General features: G+C 46.5%; 1 protein-coding gene and 1 long non-coding RNA gene across 6 annotated transcripts in view; one reads left to right on the forward strand and one right to left on the reverse strand.

The window, feature by feature from the left end:
• Positions 1 to 22,099, reverse strand: part of LOC139799110 (uncharacterized) — a 37,089-nt gene extending 14,990 nt beyond the window's left edge. For 2 of the 5 annotated variants that reach the window (XR_011727091.1, XR_011727093.1), the window contains exons 1-3: positions 21,975 to 22,099; positions 20,711 to 20,867; positions 18,293 to 18,387 (exon numbers count right to left, since the gene is read on the reverse strand). This is a non-coding gene — a long non-coding RNA (uncharacterized lncRNA). Of the gene's footprint in view, positions 1 to 7,400; positions 9,178 to 14,219; positions 16,846 to 18,292; positions 18,388 to 20,710; positions 20,868 to 21,120; positions 21,862 to 21,974 lie in introns of those variants that run through there. The other 3 variants (XR_011727094.1, XR_011727095.1, XR_011727092.1) reach the window with 3 other exon arrangements.
• A 44-nt stretch (positions 22,100 to 22,143) lies between these two features.
• CCN1 (cellular communication network factor 1) lies at positions 22,144 to 25,003 on the forward strand. Its single transcript, XM_071750594.1, has 5 exons — positions 22,144 to 22,547; positions 22,675 to 22,891; positions 23,237 to 23,584; positions 23,720 to 23,922; positions 24,030 to 25,003. The coding sequence occupies exons 1-5, from the start codon at positions 22,158 to 22,160 to the stop codon at positions 24,327 to 24,329; spliced, it is 1,458 nt and encodes a 485-aa protein (XP_071606695.1). The 5' UTR covers positions 22,144 to 22,157; the 3' UTR covers positions 24,330 to 25,003.
• Positions 25,004 to 26,657: the final 1,654 nt, after the last annotated feature.

The following is a 26,657-nucleotide window of genomic DNA, read 5'->3' on the forward strand; positions in this document are numbered from 1 at the left end:
GATCCCCCATTGGCTGTCACACTCATTGGAGCACTGGGGAGGGTCATGAAGGAGGTTGCTGCACTGAGATTAACCCTTGTGCTGCAATACCTAAAACCCTAAGATTTATTGAAAATACATCTCTGGAAGCAGAGATAAATCAGAGAGATGTAGACAGGCATCAGAGGTAAATAGTTCCCACCCTGCTGCAATGCCAGCACCATCACCCTGGGCACCAGAGATGCACTGAGATGTGGGAGAGCTCACACTCCTCTCAGCTGCTTTGCTCCCGACTCAAAAGAAGAGGCAACCCCTGCCCCTTGGGGAGCAGCCTCTGACCACAGGGACCAACCAGCTCTTCCAGCAGGACCCAGCACCTGTCAGACCTCCCAGCTCTTATCCATCCAGGCTGCACTAACACAGGAACCTAAAAATAAGAGCAGCCCAGTTTCAGCCCCCCTGCTCTTTGATCTCCTGGCCCTGAAGCTGCACTGACCCATGGCTCCTGGAACCCTGTGGCCTGCCTGGACTTGTTGTAACCTGTAACCCCATCATTTCAGTGAGGTGTCAGACTGTTTATGGAAAGCTTGCTCTTTAAATCTGATACATGTTTTAGTAATTTGTTTCTTTCTTACTTACACTCCGAGAGCACCAGTTATTGTTAGGGACAAGGTTTGAGGATTGGTCCTTAACAACACTGTGTGTTTTCAGTTTCTGATGGGATTTATTTAAGACAGTGGACTATTTATAGTTGAATGGATCTGAGCAAAGGATTAAAAATAGACTTTACAAGTTGAGCTTACTCTATTAAGTGACTCAGTATTGGTAACCAAGAAGGAAGCAGTGCTTGGTAATACAATTTTGCCTGTTCAGTCTAGCTCAATAAACATGTTGAGCTGAACTGCACTGAGCTGCTGCTCGCTGCCTTCACCTGGACCTTGTATGTGGTTCCCAATCCCTGCCTTTGCCAGCCAGGCACAGAGCCTGCTGCTCCCTGCATCCTGCCACGCAGGCAGGAGAGGACCTTGGCAGCACGAGTCCCCCTGCCCTGTCCCTGTCCCTGTGACTCCATCACTCCCAGAGCTCCCCCAGCCACCCTCTCCCACCCCACTCACCGCTTCGTTTCGCCTCTGACCCTGATGGCTTTGCAGCTGAGCCTGTGCTGGCAGTAAGGCTCAGTACTAAGCCTTACAAGGTTATTTTTTTAAAAAACAAAATGATCTTGAAAAGATAGGGGAACTAAAAGCCTCACTTTGTTCATATTTGTCTTCCCTTGGCTGTGTGCATGCCAAAGGGCTATCATCTTGCTTCCAAGCTGAAATAGAAATTCAGTAATGCATACTTGGGAAGTTCTGTCACTGCAGCAATCATTTAATAGTGACAAATACGCCAGGGAATAAAACAAACAGATGGAAAATGGTCATCCCCATCCATGGACACCTGCTCTGGGATGCAGTCTGTAATGATCTATATACACTTCAGAGACAAAATTACTTTAGCACATGTTGGAGAGTATCTGTTCAGATCTGGGAATGAGTTACAGGAAAGACATTATGGGTACCAAAAATGGCACCAAATCAATGGTCTAAAAAGTACCTAGTTCTAGTTTTGAAAATAACAGATTACCTCATTCACAAAAAACCTCTTGAATTGGGAAACAAAACAAGGGTAAAAATATCTCTTGAAGAAAACCAGTACAAGTCCCAGCATTATTCACCCCCAGGACAAGTCAATGACACCAGAAGCTTCCAAAGCTTTTTCCAGTGTGGGTTACTAAACCAGATTGTGTCAAAAGAGGCATTCCTCTGACTAGGAGCAAGGTAGAATCTTCCATGCATTTATTTCCAGGCTTGGGCTTTAAGGTATTTAAGCAGAAGTTAAAATTGTAAAGATTTTTAAGGCTTCTCAATTGGGAAAACCTACTCACTCAGTACTTCCAAAAGGCAAGACAAGCCTGACTGTATGCCTAAACAAGATTATAGGAGCATAATAATAATGGCAAGCATCCCAGTCTAAGTAGGGCTTACAGTAAAAAAGAAGAACCTTCATAAGAGGAGGACCTTATATCTGTTCCCTCAGCAAAATCAGATTTGTTTATGACATGTCTTTTTTCAAGAAGTAGAGCTGTGATGCAGAGAAAACATGCTTCTATTCAACAGCAGCCTTCCAGCAAAAGTTTCCAGTCTCCATCCTTCTGCCAGAATGTATTTTCACTCCTGCACTTTGAAAGTATCTCAAAATGCAGATAGCCAGAGCACTCATGTAATAAGGATGTGGCCTTATGCTATGAAGTCACTAGCTGGTAAAACTTCAGCTGTTTCAGTACGAGTATTTTAAGACTGGGATTGCTGGTCTTGTTTGTAGGAAGGACAGATTTAGGTTTCCATAAACTAAGTAGAAAGAATTCTCTTTCCTCACTTTACCCCTCCCCTCTTGTGTTTAAGCAGAGTAGGTCCTAAATATATATTCATTCATTACTTTGTCTTTCTGAGTGTATATAAATATCTTAAAACAGCTCACTAGCTTTGCCCCTCAGAAAAAAGCCTGACTGGATGACATTATGTGATAGTTAACTTTCTGAGACATCAGTACTTTTGCATTAACAGAATGGGTATTATTGTAGCTCTGGAATTTGAACTGAATCTTTCATGTTCAACAATGTGTTTGAAAAACTTAATAATGAGAAGGAGACAAAGTCAGATATAAACATGGAAAGAAAACTGAAATACAGTAAGCTGAATTTTGGCGGCAATTACACAAAATAAGTGTGAGCACACAGAATATATATAAAAGCCTTATTGCATGCTTTAGCATCAATTATAAACCATCATTCCAAAAATAACTTTCCCGGCAAAAAAAATATATCCACAGGAGGAACAGAAGACTGTTATATAAAGGGAATCAGGGTCAAAAAAGAAGGTCCAGGAACAGTGATCTATTCACAAACCCTGAATTACTTCACTTCTTTCATGGAAAAATACAGGGCAAGCGTAGGCTTTCTCGCTTCATGTGGTTACAACTATAAATACATCTTCTGCTGACCTCCAGGTATTTACTAATGCTAGGCAGACTAAAAGGGAATTCTTGCCAGCCTTTTGCTCCTTTTTTTGTTTTTTTGATAGCAGGTACATGTCTCCAGCCCTTACCCACAGCATGGTTCAGAAATTACTTCGGGGTTCTTACCAGTGAGGCTATTTTTATAATCCAGTTGTCTAGATCCGTGGGATGTTCCCCATTAGATAACTGTTATTTTAAGATTAACTTGTCAGCCAACATGAGCCAGAAAGATGAGATCCAAACTTTGCACTGTTTGTATCACCATCTTGAGTCAGTAATTGGTAATGCTGCAAAACAACTCATTTTAGGCATCCAAGGCACTTAAGCACCATTGGCCAACCAGTACTGAGAGCAGAGCTGGTCTCATGGAAATCTACTCAGTGTGTTTCAAATGTTGCCCACTGCTATTTGTTGTCAGGGAAAACTAACCCTGTATCAAGGAGCAGACAAGCAGTATTATCAGGTATGGGCTGCTGAGCTCCCAAAGACCCTATGGCTGATACAGAGGATTAGAGATTACTCAGCAGCCCATCACCAAACTCACCTCTGCTTGCAAAGAATGTCCCAGCAGCCCAAGGCCTCTCCTGCTGCTGGTTATTACTCCAGCTTTGAGTAATGCAGACTGTGAAAGAGTTTGGCTGTATGGGAAATAAATTGTTATTTTTCTTCCTGCACAGAAAGGAATGGATTCAGCATGTGCCAGACTTGCCTTTTTTTTTTTTTTTTTTTTTCTTTTTTTTTTTTTAAATACTTAAATACTTTTCTTCAACGAACACAATGTGTATGATGGCAAACAAACAAATGATTTTTTAAAAGCAGTACTTCTATGCAGAGTTTATCATATCCCACATAGATTAGGTGTTGATTTTCCTAATGAAATAAAAAATGCTAGTAAAATTCTGCTCCTCTGTACTACAGATGAACCCAGAGCCTCATACTGGATCTTTTCAGTGTGACAGCTGATTACAAACATGTTGTAATCACCTCACTTTCTTACCTTTTTATCTCTCTCTTTTTTTTTTTTTTTTTTTTTTTTTCCTTGAGAGATGCTACATTTCAATTTGCCTACTGACCTTTTTTGTTTCCTCCAGATGGAACAAAAGTTATTAAAAAAATACCCATGTCACTCTCCCCAGCTGGGAGCTTTGGGGCAAGCCAACATAGCCAAGGCAGATGACCAGCATCCCTGGCCCACACCAGGGTGATGTTCTGCTGCATGTGTTCCTGTGCCATCACCAAGCAGGGAACCTGCCAGCAACGAGAAGGCTTTGGCTGGACCCCAGTGCACTCCAGTATGGCAACTCCTACAATATTTTAAGAGCTTGAATAATTTAGAGCAGTCTTAATCACTTCCAGGCTGCTTAACCCTCCCTGCTGCACCTTTGTGGTGGTGATCAGAACCCATCTCCTCAGTCCTCTCTGGTGAAGCTGTTTTAATTTTTGCCTCGCAAACAAGAAATTCCATACGTGGTTTGTGAGGGTGGCAGAAGAGCCCTGCAAGGGGCTGCTAAGGATGGGCAGCTACAAACTGTCCTGCAGGTCCCACCACTGCTCCCTTCTGCACGTGTCTCTCATCCCTCTCCACTTGCATCCATCCCCATGTGCCAAAAAAAAAAAAAAAAAAAAAAAGAAAAAAAAAAAAAAAAAAAATCCCTACTTGTGAACTATCAAACTATCAGACTATCCTGTGGTGTTTCAGACGGCTGCAGCCCTTCTACACTAAGAGTTTTGCTGTAAGGGATTAATGCACCAAAGGGATCAAATATTTATGAGCATCATGGAACAAGGCCAAGAGACAGGAAGAGAGCACTAGGGCTGTTACACTCATTTGGCATTTTCAAATGGTAGAATCTTTTCCTAAAGACAGTATCAATGTTTGTGGGTTGCTTAAAAAAAAAAAAAAAAAAAAAATTTACTAACCAATATTCCTTTGAACTTGCTTAAATTTTTCTTTGGAGATTTTTCTTTAAGCAGCCAGGTGACCTGCGCTTACAGAAGGTCTACAGTGATTTTTTTTTGATTTTTTTTTTTAAGCAATACAGAGTTGTAAATAAGACCTCTGATGACTCAAATGGAGTAGGATCAATGTGTAAAGCTTTTTTAGGCTGTTATTAAAACATCTGAGAAAGCCTGGTTTCACTTTTTCCTCTGCCTCTGTGGACAGCAACAGAGAGAAAAATACTGGGAAGATGTTGGAAAATATTATAGTAAAACTACAAACACTGACAGGTGGGCTCAGAGGAAGTAAATGTCTCCATCATTCTGTTTTTAATGGACCAGATTTGATATCGAAGTTCTGCCTTCCCCTCGTGTTAAGAAGGAGCCTGTGTACGGAGGCAGGAGGGGAGGACATGGGACAGGAGCACAGAGGGATGGCACTGGCATTTCACTGGAATTCCTTCCAGCTCTAAGGACTCACTCCAGTCACCTTTGCTCTCTTGCCTCTCAAAACCTCCCATCCCCAGTGAGCACACTGACCCCTGCAAGCAGGGGCAAGCCAGCTCAACCCTGGGGTTTTCAGGGGCTCATCCCCAGGAGCAGCCCAAACACCCTTTCCAGATGTGACCTTTGTGGGTTACAGCTGCCCACCTGGCTGCCCATTCCAGCTGGGCACAGAGCTCAAACCAGCAGTGAGGTGACCATCCAGAGGGATGCTGGTGGCACCTCCTCAGCAATACCCTGTCTTTTGGGGGATGCTGTGTTTGTGGTGGCCAGCAGCTCCCCACTGCCCCAGCCAGGGCTGTGCCCACAGCACTGCTGCCCTCGCCCACGTTGCTGCCGTGCAGGGCCACGGGCAAAATGAGCAGCAGTGTTTCTCACTAGGAACATTTGAAAGCAATGTTAGAGAAATGTGTCACATTTGGAAAACTCTGTGTCACAGGGCTGTTGCGTTTCTGGAGGGCAGATGGGAGGTGGAGGTGCAGAGTGCACAGGCAGGAGGAGGAGGCTTGGCAGTGACTTCAGCCCCACAGAACCTGAGCTGCTGTTACCATGCACCCAACTGTGGCTGCCTAAGCTTTCAGGCATTTTTTTTCCTGCTGATGCTGTCTCCAAGGGCTGGTGGGCTGGTTTGTCATTTTGTTTAGGGTTTTTTTGTTTTTTGTTTTCGTTTTTCTTTTAAGCCACGTGTTGTGCCACACAGCCTCTCCCAGGCACTGTGGCACCAGCTCTCCTCACTCTCTTGGGCCAGCGTGATGGAGTGGTGGAAAATGCCCAAAAGGAACCCAGACTTTAGGCAGCACCAACACCAGGCAGTGCCCTGGCCCAGTCCCTGCCCAGCCCAGCCCAAACTCACACCCTACCTCTGAAATACCAGCAGCCTCCCACAGTGACTCCGCATCACAAATGGACTGCAAAGCAGCCAGCATGGGAAGAAAAAACGACATCCCTTTGAACACCCAGACCCCTTCCCTGGCAGCCAAAAGTGGGGCAGAGCCCATTCCTCACCCACAGCAGCAAAGGCTGCAGTGAGAGCTCACCCAGGGGTGCTGGGAGGAATCAGGAGCAGATCGGGTCACGTCTCCATGCCTGGGCTGCACAGCCGAGCTAACTAACTGGACTGTGGAGGTACAAGGACTGTTCAGTGGTTTTAAAAGGGGAAATTATTTTTCTGCCAGACCATCCCAGTCTTCCAGCACTCACCACACCATCTGACCATGGTCTACATTTAAAACATGCTCTCTGGCTCCTTCTCACCAAGGAGAGGATATGAATAACAAGCTGGTACAGCCTTCTTATAATGCCACATTTTTCTGGTTAGTAAAATCTCTGACAAAAACACAAAGATGCAGATGGGTTTCAATGAACAAGGACACCAGAGGCAGGCTGGATGCCTGCATGACAATCAGCAGCTGGACTTCTCTTCCTATAGAGGTGCCCTGGCCTGTCAAGCACCTTGACCTTGGAGAGGTGGAAAGGCAGGGTGACTCAGGGAAGACATCTGCCCAGTTTCCAGGAGCCCTTTGACCGACCTGAACACTTGGAAGTGCTGGTGGAGCCATGAGCAAGCTGTGGCCAGTGGAACCAATGAGACCTCATTTCCTATGGATTTGTGTCTTGCGGTTGGACTTTCCAGTGTCTGGGGACCATACAAATGCCAAGGAGACACTTTCTGTGATTAGGGTGTTCATGGCCTCTCCCTCTGTCTCCCCACCATGGATCTCCCTCCAGCCTCTAACTGAGTCCCTGTTTCTTTCCCACAGACTCTCTCAGGATATCAGCGAGGTACCTGTGCCTCCCTCAGTTGTTTGTCTCCCTGGGCCCTGCCTCCTGCTTCATCTCTTGGAAACAAATACCTTATTTTCATGGTTGGCTGAAACTGATCCAATGGACTCAAAAGTAAAAGGCAAACTAGCAGGCAAAAGTGACTAAGAAAAGGCATTTAATAAGAGAGACAACATAACAACGTTACAAAAACATTAGACTATAAAGAAGGAGCAATCCCACAGTCTTGAGTCTCACAGCCACAAAGGAAAACTTTCTCAAGGCCAGGAGGCACTGGGCATGTACCACACACCTTTGAACACCGAGGAAAGAGAGGGAGGAGAGAGCAGTCACTTTCTTGGGCATCAGCACAGTTTCCTTCCCAGGACCCTAATTTCTCCCTGGCAAGCCCAGCACCACTGTCTCAGCTCTCCCAACTCTGCTCTGGGCACACCCTGCACAGCAACACAGGGCCCCGGGGGAAAAGCCAGAGAACTCCTCTGCTTGGTACACACATTGCATTTCCCATTTCCCACACTGAGAGTACTTTTAGTTTGCATATGTGAACCCCCCAATGGATCTAATTGTGTAGCACCAGCAGGGAAACACGTTTGAACTTTGCTGACCTGCGTGTGGTTCAGCTCCACAGATTGGCCTTTGCTGCCATAAACACTGCCCCACATGTATCTTTTAGATGAGCAGCAGGAGTAGATGCTTCCCCATGAAGCATACAGAGCAAATGGAACAAATAAAAAATTATTTATCTGATGGTTTTGCTTTGAACAAGGACAGGAGGAAACAGGTTCATGTTGTCAGGGGAGATTCAGATTGGATATTAGGAAAAACTTCTACACTAAAAGAGTGTTGAAGCATTGGAACAGGTTGCCTAGGGAGGTGGTGGAGCCACCATCCCTGGAGGTGTCTAGAAAATGGGCAGATTTGGTGCTTTGGGAGATGATTCAGTGATTAAGGTGGTGTAGGACTAATGGTTGGATTTGATGATCTTGAAGATCCTTTCCAGCCATATTGATTCTATTATTCTATGATCCTAAGGCAAAAATAAGAGCCTACCCAGCTTGATTTATGAAATTGGAGGTGTCATATGCCCTAAAGATACACATTTTTTAAAAAGACAGCAAATTAAGAAGAGAACATTCAAGTGACTGTGGAGCTTGCTGTTGGAGGCAGCTGCAGAACCACAGTGCAGCTCCAAGCAGCATCACAGTGCCTATTACAGGACACCAGCTATTCCTCCTCCTGCAGTCAGTGACTTCAGCAGGGATGAAGAGTGATGAAGCATGAGCCAGCAGCAAAGACAGTTATCAGGGAACGGGACTTGGTTGTTCTAGAGAAGAGGAGGCTGCAGGGGGCCCAAGAGTAGCCCCCAGCACCCCCGGGGTGGTGATGCAGAAGGCAGAGCTGGGCTTCTCACAGTGGTGTGCAGAGGAGAGATATTGGGTGTAAAAAGGAGTGCGGGAGGTGCAGCCTGGGCTCTGAATTCCATCCTGAATTATCCCATGATGTTATATTTTCCCTGTGCCTTGGCTTCCCACATGTGAAATGCAAAGACATATAGATAGCATCTCCCACTGATGGTGGTTTCATGAGAACACGTGTACCAAGACTGTAAGGCACCAGAGACCACAGAGGTTTAAAAATAAATACCTTTTTAAGACAATGAAGAATAAATACCCATCACATGAACAAGGGCAAAATTAGCTGTGAGCATGTTGTCTGTGGGACAGGAATTCACGTTGCTGCCAAGCTGGTTTGTGGCAGAGCTGACCAGCCACAGGGTGCTATCCAACAGCAGATCCCCAGCTGCAGGAGGTGACCAGGACAGCAGGACACAGCCTCAGTCAGTATTTACAGCTCAGTCCGTGCATCCCACACCTTCTCTCTTTGCTTGATAATCTGCTTCTCAAAATATTTTCCTTCCTAAAACCAACATCAAAATGAGAGCAGAAGAAACTCAGCCTCAAACTGCTGTTTAAATAGCCCTGAGTTACTAAAAAGCAAAAGCAAAAAAAAAGGGCAAAAAGTTGAAGATGCTTTTGTCTGGAGTATGATGTACCTGGCTGTGCAGCAAGAAACTTCCAGATACACCGAGGGAAAGGTCTCCCTCCCATTCACACCAACAGCAAAATGTCACTCAGCATCTGGATCAGGACCCCTCTGCACTGGAAATCATCTTTCAGATGGGGACTGGACACACTTTTGTATTGACTTGTCTGTGGCACAGTGACACTGCTGCTAACACTTAATTTATTTTGTCCATTTAGGAGATATCTAGTTATCCCAATAATTTAACAATGTGTAAAATCACAAACATATTCAACTACAATACGTTCCTCTTGCGTAAACCTCTCCTCTTGGCCACATACATAATGAAAACCCGGTTGAGTCAGTAATAAAATCCAGAAAGCTTTCAAGTCTCAGAACTGAATGTTCAAATTTTGTAGCTCACTTCCTTTTCTAACCAGACAGCAGGGCTGCCAAGAGAATTTCTGGGCATTCAGTCCCTTTTGATATACACACAGAGAAATATATATAGGACTTCAGCAGGGCTGGCAAAGAGCAGGCACTTATTGTTTTTGATGCAGCTATGTACAAATGCATTTTAACAAGAAAACAGAATACTACTTGTTTTCATCTGAGAGAACAGACAGCTCAGACCTGTACAGGGAAAACGATCAGCTCCAGCTCTGTCAATAAATAAATATTTGCATTTCACTCCAGCAGAGGAAAAATTCAGCGCTGATTTTAGGAACCAACCTCAAAAATGAATGTGTGGAAACACCATGGTTCTTTATCCAAACAGAGCAGTTGCACATGCAAGTGCCCGACCTGCATGAATAACAGTGCTATACTCTTGTACAGGTCAGGCATATGTTCTAGCACACCACATTTTTGGAGGTTAAGCCTCGTGCTTGCGAAGAGCAGAGCATCCTCGTCCTGCACTGAAGCCAAACAGCAATGAGTGGACTGGGACACTCACTACTGGGAAGATTTTAATAGCTAAATATGAGAGCCTTAAAATTGTATTACATAAAACTCCTGTGTCTACTGCCCAAAAGACTAAATAGCTCCTAAATCTTTTGCACTATTTATAACAACAACCACCACCACAATTACATTTATTTCTTTTCAGAAGCACTGTCTGCTTTTGCATTTATACTGTAAGCAGCGTATTAAAAAGGAGACCAAATAGGTTTCACATATGTCAGTGCAACACAAGAGCAGGCAGCAGCCACGTGAAGGGAAGGACAAACATTCGATGAGTTTCATATGGCATGGAAACAAAAAATGAAGTTCAAGTCTGTGAGTTTTCCCACACTTGGGCTAAGTACATTACCAACAGCCACCGGTGTGCTCTGCCATCACAGGGGAGTGGGGCAATACAGGGTGTGATACAGCATCCCCCTAACACACACAGGTACTTACACTGCTGTGGGAATGAAGAATAACTGAGTGGTCTGAAATATCCAGGAGATAAACTGACAAATAAACAATGCCCGAGGGATTAGACCCTGTGGCTCTTCACTTGACAGATGAAGCAAGGTCATCCTAACCTACCCTGCATTCTAAAATAGGAGATTTTTGCATCACTTTCATGATGAAACTGTTCCACTGTCAAAGGGCAATGAGTCAGAATGGGAGAGGGATGCTGTTTACTGAAAGGCTCTTGGAACTAGAGGGAGGAAAAGGGAAATAGTACATAGGAGAGGCTACAGGTTCCAAAAACAAGATAAGAAAAATAAAACACAGACAAAATGTGGGAGTGGAGATAGAGACAGACATACAGAAGTGAATACAGAAGAGGACACATGCTAAAAGAACCCAGGCAGAAAGCTGGACACAGGTAAAGGTATGAGGAACAGCAGAAGGGGGGGACTGGGAATGAGCAAAAGGGAGGCAGATGAGGCAGTGGGTTCCCAAGTTGTGTGCTATTGATGTACATGTACCCCTTTAACAGGAAATGCATTGCTGAGATAACCCTAATCTCATCCAGACACCAATGACTATCTGGCAGAGGGTATGAAAGAAAGGTATCTGCATTGGGAGAAACTCATGGCAGTGACAAAAATTACTGGCATCAAAGGGAAAATTCACAGCGCCCCCCTAAATTCCATTCCTTCTGCTTCAAGGGGTCAGCTTGTACATGGTAGGTGCTCTGCATGTGCTCCTGTCATTTGCAGGCACCCATAATACTCTCTTGATGTATTCCTACTTCAGGATGCCACCAGGTCCTCAACACACCCTCTTCGCATCCCCGTGAGTCAGGAAATAATGTTTATCTCCTCTCTACAGAGCAGCATTGAAGCACAGGGAGATGAATGACTTGTTCAATACCACACTGTCAGGCTGTGGAAACTCAGAGCTTGAACCCATCTCTCCCAAGTCCCAGGCCAGAACTGCAGCTGGTAATGGGAACCAAGAAAATTCAAAAAATGCAAATGAACCATCTTGAAAGTTTTATAAGTGAAACTCCTGCTGCAGGCATGAATGGAGGAAGTGCAGACTCCAGCAAGCAAATTCTTTGCCACCCCATCTCCCGAGTCCCAGAAATCCTGTTGATCTGGGGTAATAAATTTCCCAGAGCCCTAGACATTCTCTTGGCCCTCATCCCAAGCTCACATAAGAAGCTATTTCATAGGCAAGGTTCTTATTTACAGTTACTCAACTCCCATAATATTTTATCTGAGGTGGTATTTTTAACACTCCCCTCCCCAGTACTGGATGAAGTGTTTCTTTCTTTGCTTTATAGGTTTGTAACTAATCTAGTTAAAATCCCATAAATACTGGGATGTTTCTATGCCCCCCATTCAGACAGGAGGCTGGCTAAGGAGAAAGTCCATTAGCATTAAAATGATGGTGACATACAGGCTGAAGCTGACGATTCATTAATTTTTTAGCTGTACTGTCATCATGCCATCAGCCCCTCAGGAGCTGACTGAGCATCAACTGTGCAGCCTCCTGAATGCACCATACTGGGACAGGGCACCCGGCCATAAAAGCCAGAGAGAGAGAGTCACAAGCGCTTGCCAGGTCGCACAGTGGGTTAATGTGCTGCTTTGCAACGCCCGGGAGACCCATGCTGGAGTCTTTGTTTTACTGCAGACCTGCATGCCACTCTACCAGCAAAAAGGAGGTCAGACAGGCTGGGGAGCAGGGAGCTGGGGAGCAGCGGCAGCAGCGCAGAGTGCCCCGGGCCAGTGGTGCTGCCAGAATCAATGAATCTCAGTTTGGGTCTAGGATGGCTGGGCTGCTAGAATCAGTGCTCACAACTAATGCACAGCACAGAGGTGTGAGTGGGCTATACTGAAACAGGGCCTGTAGCTGAGCTTGCAAAGAAAGAGTTGCATTATTCTGCCATTCTTCCTGGCTGTGCAATGGCCCCTGGCGCTGCTCTGGCAATACCAGTGCTCGGCATAGGAGCCCCCTTCTCTTGGCACCCTCCTTTTGTGATGCTCCTGATGCAATGGGACACACTGTGCGTAGCACTTGGCAGCAAAGGAGCTTGCAGGCAAGAAGCTGCAGGCAGGTCTCGAAGGCAAAGGCAGCCCAGTGCCCCAGGGCTGGGAGGCCCCAGGATGGAGAGGGGCTGAGCTGCATTTGCCAGGGTGATGCTGTCCTGCACTGAGCAGGTACCCATGGGATGGCCCCATCCCCTTGTGTCCCAGGATGGCAAGTCACCTGCAGTCAGGGAAAGTTGCCCTCTGTAGGTGAAGCTGGTGGGAAAGCAAAACAACTTCACCAGGACTCCCAGCTTTATTCACACACTGAGTGACTATTAGATTTTTTATATATCAATGGCTATTTTTAATCATAGAGCACTTAGCCAGCCCTAATACAGGCTTCAACTTCCTAACACTGCTTTCCTTCAATTGAAAGCCTTACTCAGGAGTTAGTCAGCCCAAGAATCCCTTTTATTAATTTAATCTTTTTTCTTCAAGAGTTAAAATGCTGCCTCCTGTTTGACCAGATTTTTGAAATAAACTCACTTCTCAGCTCAGGTTAACCTCTGAGGAAATCAGAGAGACAGATGCAGCCACTAGTTCCTTGGGACCTCTCCAGAAACTCAAATGTCAGCTGTTTAGTTAGTTAACATGTGATAATTAATTAATGCCATTAATTTTTACCAGATTAATCATCCTTAATGTATATTTGAGATCAGAAGCTAATGCTCAAATAGGACCTCAGCCAAGATCAAAGCTAACTTGTAAAAGATCTCCCTGAATCTGAAAGCGGATTTTCCACTGGCAGCATCTTTCAGGTGTGGGAATGGGAAGTGTGTGCATCCTATTGCATGGGCTCTGCACGTTTGGCTTTCCCCACAGCACCTGTGCTTTCTCACTTCTTAGGAACATGCCAACAGGACTTTTCCTGTCCTTTTTTCTGAGAATACAGAGAATTTAATAACATTCCCACCCCTAAGTATGTGTCATCCTGAAGTATATGATTTTCTGTGCCAGTTGGCTTTTTCTAAAAAAAAACAAACTATAGCTTTTAGTAACAGAAGCCTTGCCCTGCTTTGGTTTAGATCAGACAATATTTTCCTGAATATGCACCATCTGCATCAAACATTTCCTTTTTTTTCTTAGTACATTTATATTTTTCCTATGCATCTATTCTCAGTTACACGAAGTATACAAAGAAATGCAATAATATTTCAGAGCACTTGACTTAAAGACCTCTAGAAGTCCTAACAAATAAAGTTTTTCCTCCAAAGATCTCCTACTGCTCTATTGGTACTACATCTTATCCTACGGTTATTCAAAAATATCTTAAGAGTATGTCTTTACATATCCCATGAGTTTCACATGGGATGACATGTGCTGACAGCACATTCACATGCTGACAGCATCCAGGCGCTCAGCCGTGGTCCTCAGCCTCAGCTCCCCGTCTGAGGAAAACCACAGGCACTGCATTCTGCCCTATGCCCCTCCCCGCCCCATGCTTCCCCACGCACAGGGTTTGCTGCCCTGCTCTGCTCGCTCCTCAACTCCTCATTTCACACCCAACCTTTGTCAGGGGCATTTCAGTAACAACCCTGTTCTCCTGCAAGAAGAGCCTCCATCTTCACCAGCCCTGTCACAGGCTACACAAGCGAGGAAGCGCTTCTTACCCCACATCCTCAGCAACCACCGTCTAGTCCTCTATTTCTGAAATATGTAAGGCCTGAAATGCAGAATTTGGGGTTTTATACCAGCTAATATTAACAGAAGCGTTCTCAGGATTTTTTCTCTCAATGTAAATGGAACGCTTTTTTTTTTTTAGAGCCCCTGTGGTGTGCTCAGACCAAACACTGCAGCATTGTACCTGCCCAGGGAGCTCGCTATAAACACATCTGTCTAGCTGCTCTGTCAGGCCCACTCAGCTCCCTATAAACCAGGAAAAGTAAACCTGTGCCTTAAATATTTACTGGGTTCAGCATGTATAATCTGGAAGTGTTTTTAGCAGCACAAGTAACACACATTTTTAATCAATGATTGTCATTTTGACATGGCACTGTTCGACACTGCATGGTACCTCCTGAAAAAACCCACTCCTCAAAACTAGAGGCTCTCCTCTTACAACTGATTATTTATTATACTTATTATCATATTTTCACACACTGCTCTCATGAAAGACCCATGACAGCTTACATTTTCTGCTCTGATCCCAAATTATCCTCTAAGTCCGAAAATTGAGCTGATGGGGAGTTTGAGAAGCTGACTAAAGGTTAAGCAGTAAGAGAAGACAGTGACAGATATGCAGCTGGCTGTGTATGGAAGTACACAGACAAATGGAGAGAGTTAAAAGAATAAAAACACAACTCCAAGCTTCCCTGAAAGTAAATAACCACCAGTCAGCACTAATTTTCTCTGTGATTACCATATCAGCTAGCGTGTAAAGCTCTCCATGCAAGAGAGCTTCTGCTTTCATCTCAACACTGACACTAAGAGTCATAATTTCTGTACAACAACAGGAAAAGATGCATCAATGAATACCAAAGTTGTCTGCTGATAGCCCCTGCTAACCTCTTACTTCCTGAGAACGTCAGTTCCTGGGAAAACAGTGAGCAGCTGATGGGCTTCCTGGCTGCCTCAGAGATGTCCTCTCCACAAGGCTCTTCACTCCTGGCTACTGGACAGGGCCCACATGAGGACCATTTCACAGACCACCTCACCAGCTCCCTCCAGTTTTATTTTAGCCCCCAGCAGAGATGAGCTGAGAAAGAGGTTCCATTCACACATTTTCTTCCTCACTGCCCTAGAAAAATCACCCCAGCCAGCTCCACAGTGCAAGACACATCTTTCAGATTTGGATACTAATCAAGTCTAGAGATGGTTTAGCACTTCTCCCTAACAGACATATAAGACTGGGATGGGCAGCTATTCGCACATTCTTGGATCATAACTGCATCTCCACAAATATTTCTACAGCATATACATGATCTATTGGCTGCCTTCAGCTCCTCCCTATCTGCACAGATTACATCATGTCTACTTATTTCTCTGCTATTGATTTTTTTGCTATGCTATCACAGACTAGAAGCACACAGCACAAGCCAGAGAACAGCACACAGAATTGATCTCCAGCAGCAGAGTAGCCCTGGAGGAGGCTGTGGCTGGCTTCCTTGCATTGGCCAGCTCATGTGTGCCATCAAAGAAGCACATGCAATAGAAGAACACAAGCCAGCTGCCACTGCAAGGTGCTCATGTAACACTGGTAGGCAAAGGATAAGAGCTCAGATGGAACAGAATGGAAATAAACAGTAACATGGCAAATACAACTAAGGTCTCACGCTGTTTCAAGGAGCTTGTGTACATAGCAAAGAATGAGTAATGATTCTGGACAAAGCCAACAGGCACCTCAGGGGACCCTGAAATTAATCCTGTGACATTTCCAGCAGATAGCCTGGAAAGTGCAGTAAGTGACAGAATTCACTGTGTGGCAGAGCACATTCAGCATCCTGCCAGAGCAAGCCTCCCCTTCTATTTGCACACAAATAATTGAGTATGTTAATCAACACTCATTTTCTTTCCCCTCCAGAAAAGAGCTACAAAAATGTGTTCTTAAAAACTGAACACTAGGCAGGTCCTTGTCATGTCTCAGTGACAAGAAACTGTTACATCAGGGTCATGGACAGCAGTGAGGGAAGGAAAGCATCAGAAGGAAGGCAGAGGGTTCCCCTAGCTCTGACACAGACCAACCTTACAGAAGCATAGCTGTGATTATTGCTCATAATTAAACTAAACACCTCCAGGCAAAGAAGTTTGCCATGTATTCCATATGTAGAAAAGAAAACAAACAAGCAAACCTGAACATGTTGAAGTGAGCATGTTCTGGGGCACGCAGTCCTGTGACAGGGATGAAAGCAGGAGTTTCCTCCAAGGTGCAGTTAAGCTGTAGATGGAGGTGGGCAGCAGCTGACAGTCCTTATGGACCACAACCTGGAAGCTTGCCTTGAGCAGGGATTTCTGGGGCACAACCCAACTGATTGCAATCAGGTTCAGCTGGCTCCAGTAAGTCCTTGTGATCACAAGCAAATTTTCTTCTGAGCTTGCTCATTTCGTCTTGGCAGATGTCAGTTGCCATGCATTGCTCCACTGGGAAATGCTGCACCATGAGGACCAAAGTTTAAAGTTAGCAAGTTTCTACTGAGATCATTTGGGATGATTTACTCTCTAGGGTGAGCTCTCTGTCCAGGATCTTCATATCAGCTGATGCTGGGAAAGAACCTGTGTATGTAATAATTCTGTGAATATTTTTTTTTTTATATCAAGAGATATTACAGGTTATCTTGCAGTCATTTCAAAGTTACATCACTGCATAGGATGAAAACAGTAGGCATGACTAAGAAACGCATGTGCAGACAGGTACCAGCTGGGACCACTGGGGTTTATTTGTGTCATGGAGAGACAAAGCCTGTAATTGTCTTTTCACTGCAAAATTCAGCTACAGGGGTGTGCTTGATGCAAATTGCATCTTCTGAACGTAGCCTAGTGTTCAAGTACACATTCATCAGAGTGGGTGAATATATATTAATTCACATGTCTCATAGAGGAAATGGTAGTGTATGGTACTAAAATGAAGTTAATGCCAGACCCTTGAATGACAACAACAAAGGTATTTTGAGTCTCTGACTGGGCAGGAGGAGCTAAACAGGAGCTGGCTGTATCTCTGCATCCAGCTTGGGGTGAGAAAGCCATGCAGTACTTCAGGTTGGTGGGTCCACATAAACCCACAGCCCATCAGATGGGATGCTCCTGGACTCCGTTATGCTGCCATATCCCTTATACCTGCGTGAGGTTTATCTGTATAGCAGCACAGGTCACACACTGAAGCAGCAATGAGCACACTTGAATACTACTGCAGATTCTCCTTTTCTGTTTCCCCACAGAGATGGGAGGCTCACAGCTCCCCCTTCCACTTTCACGTAACAGGATCACTGCACAAATAAAGCAAAGCAAAAAACCTCAAATATTGGAAACCACAGGCAAGGCCCAGAGTATTTAGGCATGAGCACAGCTTAAAGGACGGTAGTAGAGAAGAGGAAGAAAACAAATAGGAAATGCCATGCTCAAAGAATTCAGCATAAACTTTGAGCAAATCAAAGCAAGAGAAAAAAAATCTGACCCCACTTGAATTTTAGCTGCTGAAACCTTCTGGCTGCTCAGCTGCTGGGCCCATGCGTCGTTGTGCTTAATTTTCCCCAGTGGATTTGCACCTCCTGTGAGTGACTGAGAGGAGCCATTGACTCTGGGAGGACTGATTTAGTGCAGCAGGAACTGGCGGCCTGGCAGGGGCTGCGGGAGAGGCCCAGCCCCAGGTAGGTAAACATCTGAAGAGGAAAGGCCACAGTGAAAAAGACTGGAACAAGGAAAAGGAGAAGAAAGTGGAGGAGAGATGGAATACATGGTGAAGGATGGGCAGCAGAAAAAGAGAATGAGAAAGAGAAAATTAAATGCAGTACAAAAAAAGGCTGGATGCTGGGTTTTTTTCCAGCATGTGAATTTCCCCAGAATTCACATGGCTGTAAAACTCTTGTGTACTGGATACTTACCATCTGTGGGAGCACCAGCACCCATTGAAGCCTCCCTCCTAGACAGCTCTGCACGCCTCTCAGCCACCCCTGCACACCACTGTGACCAACTAACACTGGAGGGAGGGAAGAGAAACTGTTGTTAGTTCTTGATTTGTTTTGCTGGAAAGTCCTTTCCCTGGAGAGTCACAGGCTTGTTAAAGTGATGGGATATACTCAGTAAATACCTGCTGCATAAATCAATTGTTTCAAATTCCTGCTTTGCGTTAGCCAAGCTCCCAGCAGACTTTACCTAACAAACAATTGCCTGTGGCACAAAAAGTGAGGAGCCAGTAAAATACTCATCATGACATGAATCAGGGAGTATTTCCCAGTTCCCAGCAAAGGTCTGGAACAGTATGTTACACTGAACAAAATCGAAAATTGAAGATATTCCAAATGTTTTCCTGATTCCTGGTGTATGTCTAGGAGCAGTAGGCACAGCCTGGAGGGTAAATGCTGGGTCATGGTTTGTGACGGGGAAACGTGTGCAGGGAAAGCCTGTGAAAGGGTCACAGTCTAACCTGAACTCCAAAGAAACTCAACCCATCTCAAGTGTTGTCAACTACTTGAAATTCAGGACAGGTTTGTTAAAAGGTCCTTCAAAGCATTTGAAGTGACCTTTTTTTTGAGTGAACGTAGGATCAGTTACAGTTTCCCATCAAAGTTGTGTGAATGTGTGGTAAGACATGAAACCAAGTGAGAAAAGGCACTATTCATTGACTTTTCCTGTGGCATTTGCTAACTGTTGTGAAAGTCATAGATCAAAGCAAAAAGCTTGATGTGTATCCTCAAATTAGATGTAACTAAATAAACAAATATTTGCATAAATCCCTGAAAAGCAAAAGTGGCCAATTTAACCATGTATCGGTGTGCCAGCTCCTTCTGCTTTTTCAGAATTTTTGAATTTTTTTTTTTTAATTTTTATTAGTTAGGGTGTCTTGAAGCACAAACTTGTTCCTCCTGATCACAGTGCTGGTGTGTAAAGGGCCGTCCTGGGGCAAAAGTACCAGTGAGACCTTCTGTGTAGAAACCTCTGTTTCAAAAACAAGGTAGCACAGAAAACCCACACACCTACAAAACCCAGGGATGCCCAGTGTACAGGATAACTTGGAGTCTAGAAACAGGAGTGAGCTCGCTCCTCCTCGTCACCAGCTGGGGCTCAGCCAAATCAGTAGGGATGGAAAGTCGTTACTACCATTCCTGGCAAACTTCTAAGTTCGCTGGTGGTCTCTGTCCAGCACTTTATGGGCACGTAAAATAACCCCTGTCATCAGAAATGGCACTAAATAGTATATATTGGCAGTCCTGGGAGATAGCTGTGTGTAACTAAAGACTGAATTTCCCACTCAGCTATTGTCCTTTCTGGTCAAATTTTGAGGCATACAAGGGAGGAAGAAAACCACTGCTGCCTTCTGTAGAGCAAGTTCTGGGCAAAGAGGACCCTGAGCTTTCATCCCATCACTTTTCCTGAACCACAAAACCACCACAAAGTAAAACATGCACCTAATTGACTCGAATGAAAAGAACAACACAAAGAGAATAAATTGTGTGTGTGTGGAAAAACCCACAACAGGAACCCTTCATCAGGCTTGGCCTGAGACACGGCCCTGGCCACTGCCAGAAGGAGACATGGCAGTGCTGGGGACACAATCCCTTCTGCTTGGCACGGCCACCGCCGCGGGGACATCCCTGGAGGAGAAGGAAGAGGACAGGACAGGGCTGCGACCAGGAGCGGCAGCGGTGTCCCTCAGACGGCGACACCCATGGCACTGGCACTGCCCCCGCCTCCGTCCCTCATGGCATCCTCCTGAGGGGAGAGGCCGCCCCATCCCGCCCCATCCCACCCGATCCTGTCCCATCCCATCCCGCCCGGTCTTGTCCATCCCGGGGGGCCGGTGCCGGCCCCGAGAGCTGTGCGGAGCAGGGGCCAAGCCGGGCTGTCCCCACCGGCCCCGCTCTGTCCCGCAGGGCTGGAGCCGCTCAGAGCTGCAGTCCCGTCGGGTGAAACAGACCCATGAATGTTTTTGGAAAGCCGGCCGAGAGGCTCAGTGCGGGCGCTGCCGCCGGACGGGCCCAGGACAGGGTCCGCTTTGTGCGAGCCCCTCCTCGTGTCCCCCCCACTGCACTCCTCCGGCCACAGCCACGTCCAGGAGCAGCGCTCCAAGACAGCAAGACCCCCCCTTTTTCTGCGGCTTCGGCAAGGTCCGACAAGGATGTAGCATTATTATTATTATTATTATTGTATTTATTATTATTATTATTATATTATATTAATATTATTATATTACTATAAAAATAATAATAATAGTAATAGTAATTCTCCTAGTACTAAAACACAAAGCAAAAGACTGCGCTCCTCTCCCCCCGCCCCCTCCGCGCAGCGGGAGCAGCACTTACCCGCAGCCATGGGTACGGTGCCCCTCGGTCCCCCTCAGACGGTCCTTTCTGTCACCCTTTCGGCTGTGGCACTGGGGCAGGCGACGAGACGTCTCGTCTGGTCTTCGCTCCTCGGAGCAGCGGGGCCGCCGCTGCCTCCCCTCCCTCCCTGCACATCCTGCACACAGACACCGAGTGTATGGAAATGCGAGGCAGACAGGTTAATCGCATCCCCCTCCTCTTCGCATCCCCTCCTTCTCCACTGTCTCCTTCGGCCCCCTCCCCCCTCCCCTTTTCATGGGCTTTAGAGAGGTTTTTTTGCAGTTTCGCCTCTTCTCTGAATCTGCTCCTCCACCTTCCAGCCTTGAAGGCAACCGAAAAAAAAAAAACAACCCAACAAAAAAACCCACAACCCAATTTGTGCTACTAACAATAATCTCATTTGCAAAGAAAAATCCCTGGAATGGGGACTTATTGTAACGCCGTTGGGTAGCAGGCTCAACTGCTGGGCTTTTTTCAATAAAGGAGCAAACTGCAGTATAACGCCAGTTGGCTCCTCCAGCACAATTCTCCTAAATCATGATAGACAGATTGCGTGAAAAACAGGAATTCCAAAGAATTTCCTGCCCTGGGAACAGAAGTTAAGGCTATATTTAACAACATCTGAAGCTGTCAAGAATGCTTTGTGGTTGGATAACAGAGCAGAAAAATGTGAAAAATGCAGGCTACTGCTATACCAAATATGGAAATATTGTTACGTCTGGTGTCTAATCCCCATCTGGAAATACTTACAGCCATGAAAAGAAAAGACGCCACAACAGAAGCTTAACCTCTGGTACCCAAGCCCAAACCTTAAACTTCAACACGGAAACACTCTTTCAGGGCGCCTAACTTGAGCGGGGGACACTAAACCCAGAGAAAACGGGACGAGGGGGAATAGGGGAAGGCAATTTGCTGCAGGGCCCAGGATTTCCCCCCTGGCCTGAAAACTGGGGACCTCGATGCCCCTGGGCATCGCCAGGCTCCTGGGCTCCGAGGCGACATCGAACGTGTCCTTTACCCCGAAACAGGAGCAGTAGTGGCAAAACGCGGGCACTGCTGGGTTGCTTTGTGCCAAGGGTCGTGAACCTGACACGGCCCCGTAGAGCAGTGCCCGGTGCAGCAGTGCCCGGTGCAGCAGTGCCCGGTGTGGCGGCAGCCCGGCGGGACACAGCCGTGCCGTCCTTCCACTGCTGTGGCAGCGCAGGTGACCGTGCTCTGGGGCTGCCACCCGCGGGGCACCCACCGGCACGGACTCAAATGCAAGAACCTCCTGGTGTCACCATCCCGCCGCCTTGGCGCATCTGTCAGGATAACGGGCAAAACACCGCACATAACGGGGAAAAGCCTCCGCGGCCCCGGGGCGCGCCACGCACCGGTGGGGCGGTGGGCAGCCCCGCGGGAGGCGACTCCCCCTCCCGCCCTCCTCATGCCCCTCTTCCCTCGCTGCCCCCAGGGGTGCGGCGGGGGCGGGGGCCGGGGGGGAGGCGGGGGGACCCCCGCGGCAGGGCCGCCGCCAGCAGCCGCGGTGCCGGGCGACGGGCGGGGAGGGGCGGCCTCGGCGCGCGCCAGCCGCATTCCTGGGATGCCGCGAGCGCTGGACGCGGCCGCGGCCCGGAACGCGCGACGTCAGCGCCGCGGCGCACGCGGCGGCCCCGCGCCCCATATAAGGGCGGTCGCAGCCGCCGCTGCCTCAGACCGCGCCGGCCCCGCTCCGCGCACGCCGCCTTCGCTCCCTCCCGCACCGCCGGCGACAGACATGGGCTCCGCGGGCACCCGCTCCGCTCTGGCGGCCGTTCTCCTCTACCTGACCCGACTGGTGAGTGCCGCGGCTCGGCGCGGGATACCGGGTGGAGTGGGGGGAGACGGGACGAGCGTGGGAAGGCGGCGGGGTCGCTCGTCTCCGCTCCCGGCGCTCACCGGCACCGCTCTGCTCCGCTCCGCAGGCTCTGGGCTCTCCCTGCCCCGCCGTCTGCCAGTGCCCGTCGGCCGTTCCGCAGTGCGCCCCGGGCGTGGGGCTGGTGCCGGACGGCTGCGGCTGCTGCAAGGTCTGCGCCAAGCAGCTGAACGAGGACTGCAGCCGGGTGCTGCCCTGCGACCACACCAAGGGGCTGGAGTGCAACTTCGGCGCCAGCCCCGCCGCGCTGAAGGGCATCTGCAGAGGTAAGCGGCTCGTCCTCCGCCTTCCCCGGGGGAAAAACCCCGGTCCCCGTAGTGCCGAAGTTTAGTAATTTCGAGTCCATGTATGGTTATGCTTTGTTGTTGGTAGCTTGGCAGAAAGGCACATGACTTCAGCAGTCTGGAATGCGATTCAGTATGTCTGGGCTTCTCTAAACGCACATAAGGAAAAGTGATTCCTGAGTAACTTATTGTTCTGGCCCCGCGTCTCCGGGGGACTGTAGGGAGCTCCGCCGTAAATTGAATTTAACAGACCAGCAAATACCTGTGCTTAAAGGGAGCGATTCCCACCGTTGACTCTCTCCTTTCCTTCTCTCTTGATCTCCGCAGCACAGTCCGAGGGGAGACCGTGTGAATATAACTCCAAAATCTACCAGAACGGCGAAAGCTTTCAGCCGAACTGCAAACATCAGTGTACGTGCATAGATGGAGCTGTGGGCTGCATCCCGCTCTGCCCGCAGGAGCTCTCTCTTCCCAACCTGGGCTGTCCCAGCCCCAGGCTGGTCAAAGTCCCCGGGCAGTGCTGTGAAGAGTGGGTCTGTGATGAAAACAAGGATCCACTGGATGAGCTGGAAGGCTTCTTCAGCAAAGAGCTTGGTCTGGATGATTCTGAAGGCGAACTAACCAGGAACAATGAGCTCATTGCCATTGTGAAAGGCGGCCTGAAAATGCTACCTGGTGAGTACCGGGGTAATCTGTGACAGCTAAGGGGAGGAGGTGGGAGGATGGTTATGACTCCTTAGACCTTGATGGAAAGAAAGAAACCCAGTGAGATGATATATTTAGGGTAAGCCCTCCTTTTTTTTTTTCCAGTTTTTGGATCCGAGCCACAAAGCCGAGCTTTTGAGAATCCCAGGTGCATTGTGCAAACAACTTCCTGGTCCCAGTGCTCAAAGACATGTGGAACTGGCATCTCCACGAGGGTTACTAATGACAATCCTGACTGCAAACTTGTCAAAGAGACCAGGATATGTGAAGTGAGGCCGTGTGGGCAGCCTAGCTATGCCTCCCTAAAGGTAAATACACACTTCCAGTGCTCCTCTTCTTTCCAAAGTGCTTTGGGTAGAGGACAAAGGCTGGAGAAAAATCTCCTGCTAATAATACTATTCTCTCTCCTTTACAGAAAGGAAAAAAATGTACCAAGACTAAGAAGTCCCCATCCCCAGTGAAGTTTACTTATGCTGGATGTTCCAGTGTGAAGAAGTACCGCCCCAAGTACTGCGGCTCCTGTGTGGATGGCAGGTGCTGCACCCCTCAGCAGACCAGGACTGTCAAGATCCGGTTCCGTTGTGATGATGGAGAAACCTTCACCAAGAGTGTCATGATGATCCAGTCCTGCAGATGCAACTACAACTGTCCACATGCAAATGAAGCTTATCCCTACTACAGACTTGTCAATGACATTCACAAATTTAGAGACTAAGTTGTCTTGGGGGCGGGATGCTGAACAGAATTATCAAGTAACCAGCCATGGAGAAAGGACCTTTGGAAATGGTGCCTTGCCCATTTGAGGGCAACACTGAGATGTTACGAGAGTGCACTGTGCAACTGGACACTAATGCAACAGAGATTTAAGCATACTTAAAGCTTCATAGTACTGGAGCAACTTCACTGCTTCTTTTTGGAGCACCTTATCTAATTATATACTGTTTTCTGTTTGTAAGTGATCAGATAAATGTTTTGTCCTGGTTATGAAAACTTTTTTTTTCCTATCCTGTTCAATTTAACACTATGCTTTTCCCCCTCCTTCCATTTCCTACCCTTTCCCAAACAAGTTGGAAGTTACATTCCTTCCTGAGGTGGGCACTTGTGGGGTGTTCACAGTGGCAGCTATTATGTACCAACTGTAGTTTAATGGCAAACAGAAATCAGTTGTTTTAAAGCTGAGTATTTTATTTATCAAACTGTAGCTTTTTTGTTTTTTCTTGGAGGTGTGTTTTTTGTTTGTTTGTTTTGTTGGGTTTTTTTGTTTTGTTTTTACCCCTTCCAGCCCCTGTAATACTGGAATAAGTTGTAAATGATTTTAATTTTATATTCAATGAATTAAAAGAATTTTATTTATGGAATTAATCATTTAATAAAGAAATATTTACCTAACTCTTACTAGTAGAGCATTGTGATAGGCAACAGACTTAATACAGCAAATGCAAGAGCTTTCTCTGAAAAATTTGAATTCTGAAGAACTTAGATTTTCTGAAAATTAAAACAATCTATTACAGATGGGGCAAGGAGCTAGAAAGTGGAGTTCAGTTTTTTGGGTAAATGATGTTTTGAAGTAGTGCATGCTCTAGTAAGTATATGCAGGAACAGGTTCTTGGCATTGAAAACAAATGTTTGAAAGACTGAAATGTTAATTAGACTGTCAGATCATTCAAACTGTCTTGGAATTTGCAGCATAAGGTATGCCATTAAAATTCAGTGCATGCACGGTGATGTTGACTATTGGGGTGAAAGTGGTTGTCAGGTCTCACATTTTTTAGTGGCTGCTTTTTGCAAATTTATACATTTCTATGGCACAAGAATGTTTCCTACAGTCTGCAGGAGGTGGTTTGCTTTCACTAAATTCAAATTAAATGAGCTCGAAGCAATGACTTTTGTTAATCCTAATAACCCAGTGATGAAAAGTAAACATACTGTTAACAGGAGAAGAATGTGAGGAATTTCAAGGACTTGTCCAATAGCGTAAAAGGCAAAGCAGCCACTCTTTTCCTCACCTCCCCTTCTCACTTTTCAAATACTCAGTAAGACTGTGGCACACAGCTGACATCTGGCTAACTGAGGGCATTGCACTGAGTGAGCTGGCATGTGGTAAGAAAGTGACCTTTAACAAAATTAACTAGAGGTGGGTCTGAGAAAGCAGCATCAAACATTTGTACTGTGCTGGTTAGTATAAGGCTGTGCTACAGCTGAGGTTGAAAAGGAAACCTGCAAAAGGAAAACTATGTTGTTTTTTTTTTTCCCCTCCTTGTCACTGGTTAGTTCTCTGGCAAAATATCCCATAGTTGTTGGTGAGAAAGGTGGTTCTCAAAAGTAGAGTGATTTTTGAGGTTTTAGAATTATGAAGGGGTTTCACCCAGTGTCACACAGTTCTATGCAGAAGTGGTTGAGTCAACTTCTTATTAGATTAGATAAATATTTCAATAAAATAAATGGCCAAATATCTCAGAAGCTCATCTCTGGCAGTTAATGCTCTGCCTGAGAAATTACAGCTGTCTCTCTTCTGCTCAGTCAAGTTCTCTCCCTGAAGGCATTCACAACTTGAGCTGTTTTGGAATTCACCACCTGGCCACCAGTCTCAGCTGTAGCTAAACTTGTCTGTACAATATTTGTTGACAGTAAAAGTGTAAAACGTAGTGAAGTGCTTTTGTTTGGATTCAACTTACACACTGAACACATCACTACCTCAGCCCCTCAAGAAATCATCAGATTTACACCTTGGGTTACTGCACAAAGAGAGGAACAGCACCCACAGCTTTAGACACACAGCAGCTGCAAATGCATCCTTTGCCATCCCTGCTCTCACAGTCAATGACACTCATCTTCAACCTAAGTAACAGTTCCCTGAAAAATTACATCTACGTGTTACTATAGTACATACGTAGACTGTCTGTAACACACCATGCACCAACCAAAGCGGCCCTTCCAACTCCTGCCTCCTGTGTGGCTTTGGCCAGGCCCTGGATTTTACAACCTGTGGCACTGTGGGCTTTCCATGTTTTCATCAAGTAGAGGGGTGGTTCTGTAATCTGCT

This window comes from Heliangelus exortis, chromosome 8 (genome assembly GCF_036169615.1).
Source record: "Heliangelus exortis chromosome 8, bHelExo1.hap1, whole genome shotgun sequence".
Classification (NCBI taxonomy): Eukaryota; Metazoa; Chordata; class Aves; order Apodiformes; family Trochilidae; genus Heliangelus; species Heliangelus exortis.

Excerpts from the sequence above, each read along its gene's own strand:
- CCN1 (XM_071750594.1), top strand. The coding sequence starts at position 22,158 with ATGCCCCTCTTCCCTCGCTGCCCCCAGGGGTGCGGCGGGGGCGGGGGC. Across the intron at positions 22,548-22,674 it reads TCCTCTACCTGACCCGACTG|GCTCTGGGCTCTCCCTGCCC; the intron begins GTGAGTGCCGCG and ends TCCGCTCCGCAG. Across the intron at positions 23,585-23,719 it reads CGGCCTGAAAATGCTACCTG|TTTTTGGATCCGAGCCACAA; the intron begins GTGAGTACCGGG and ends TTTTTTTTCCAG.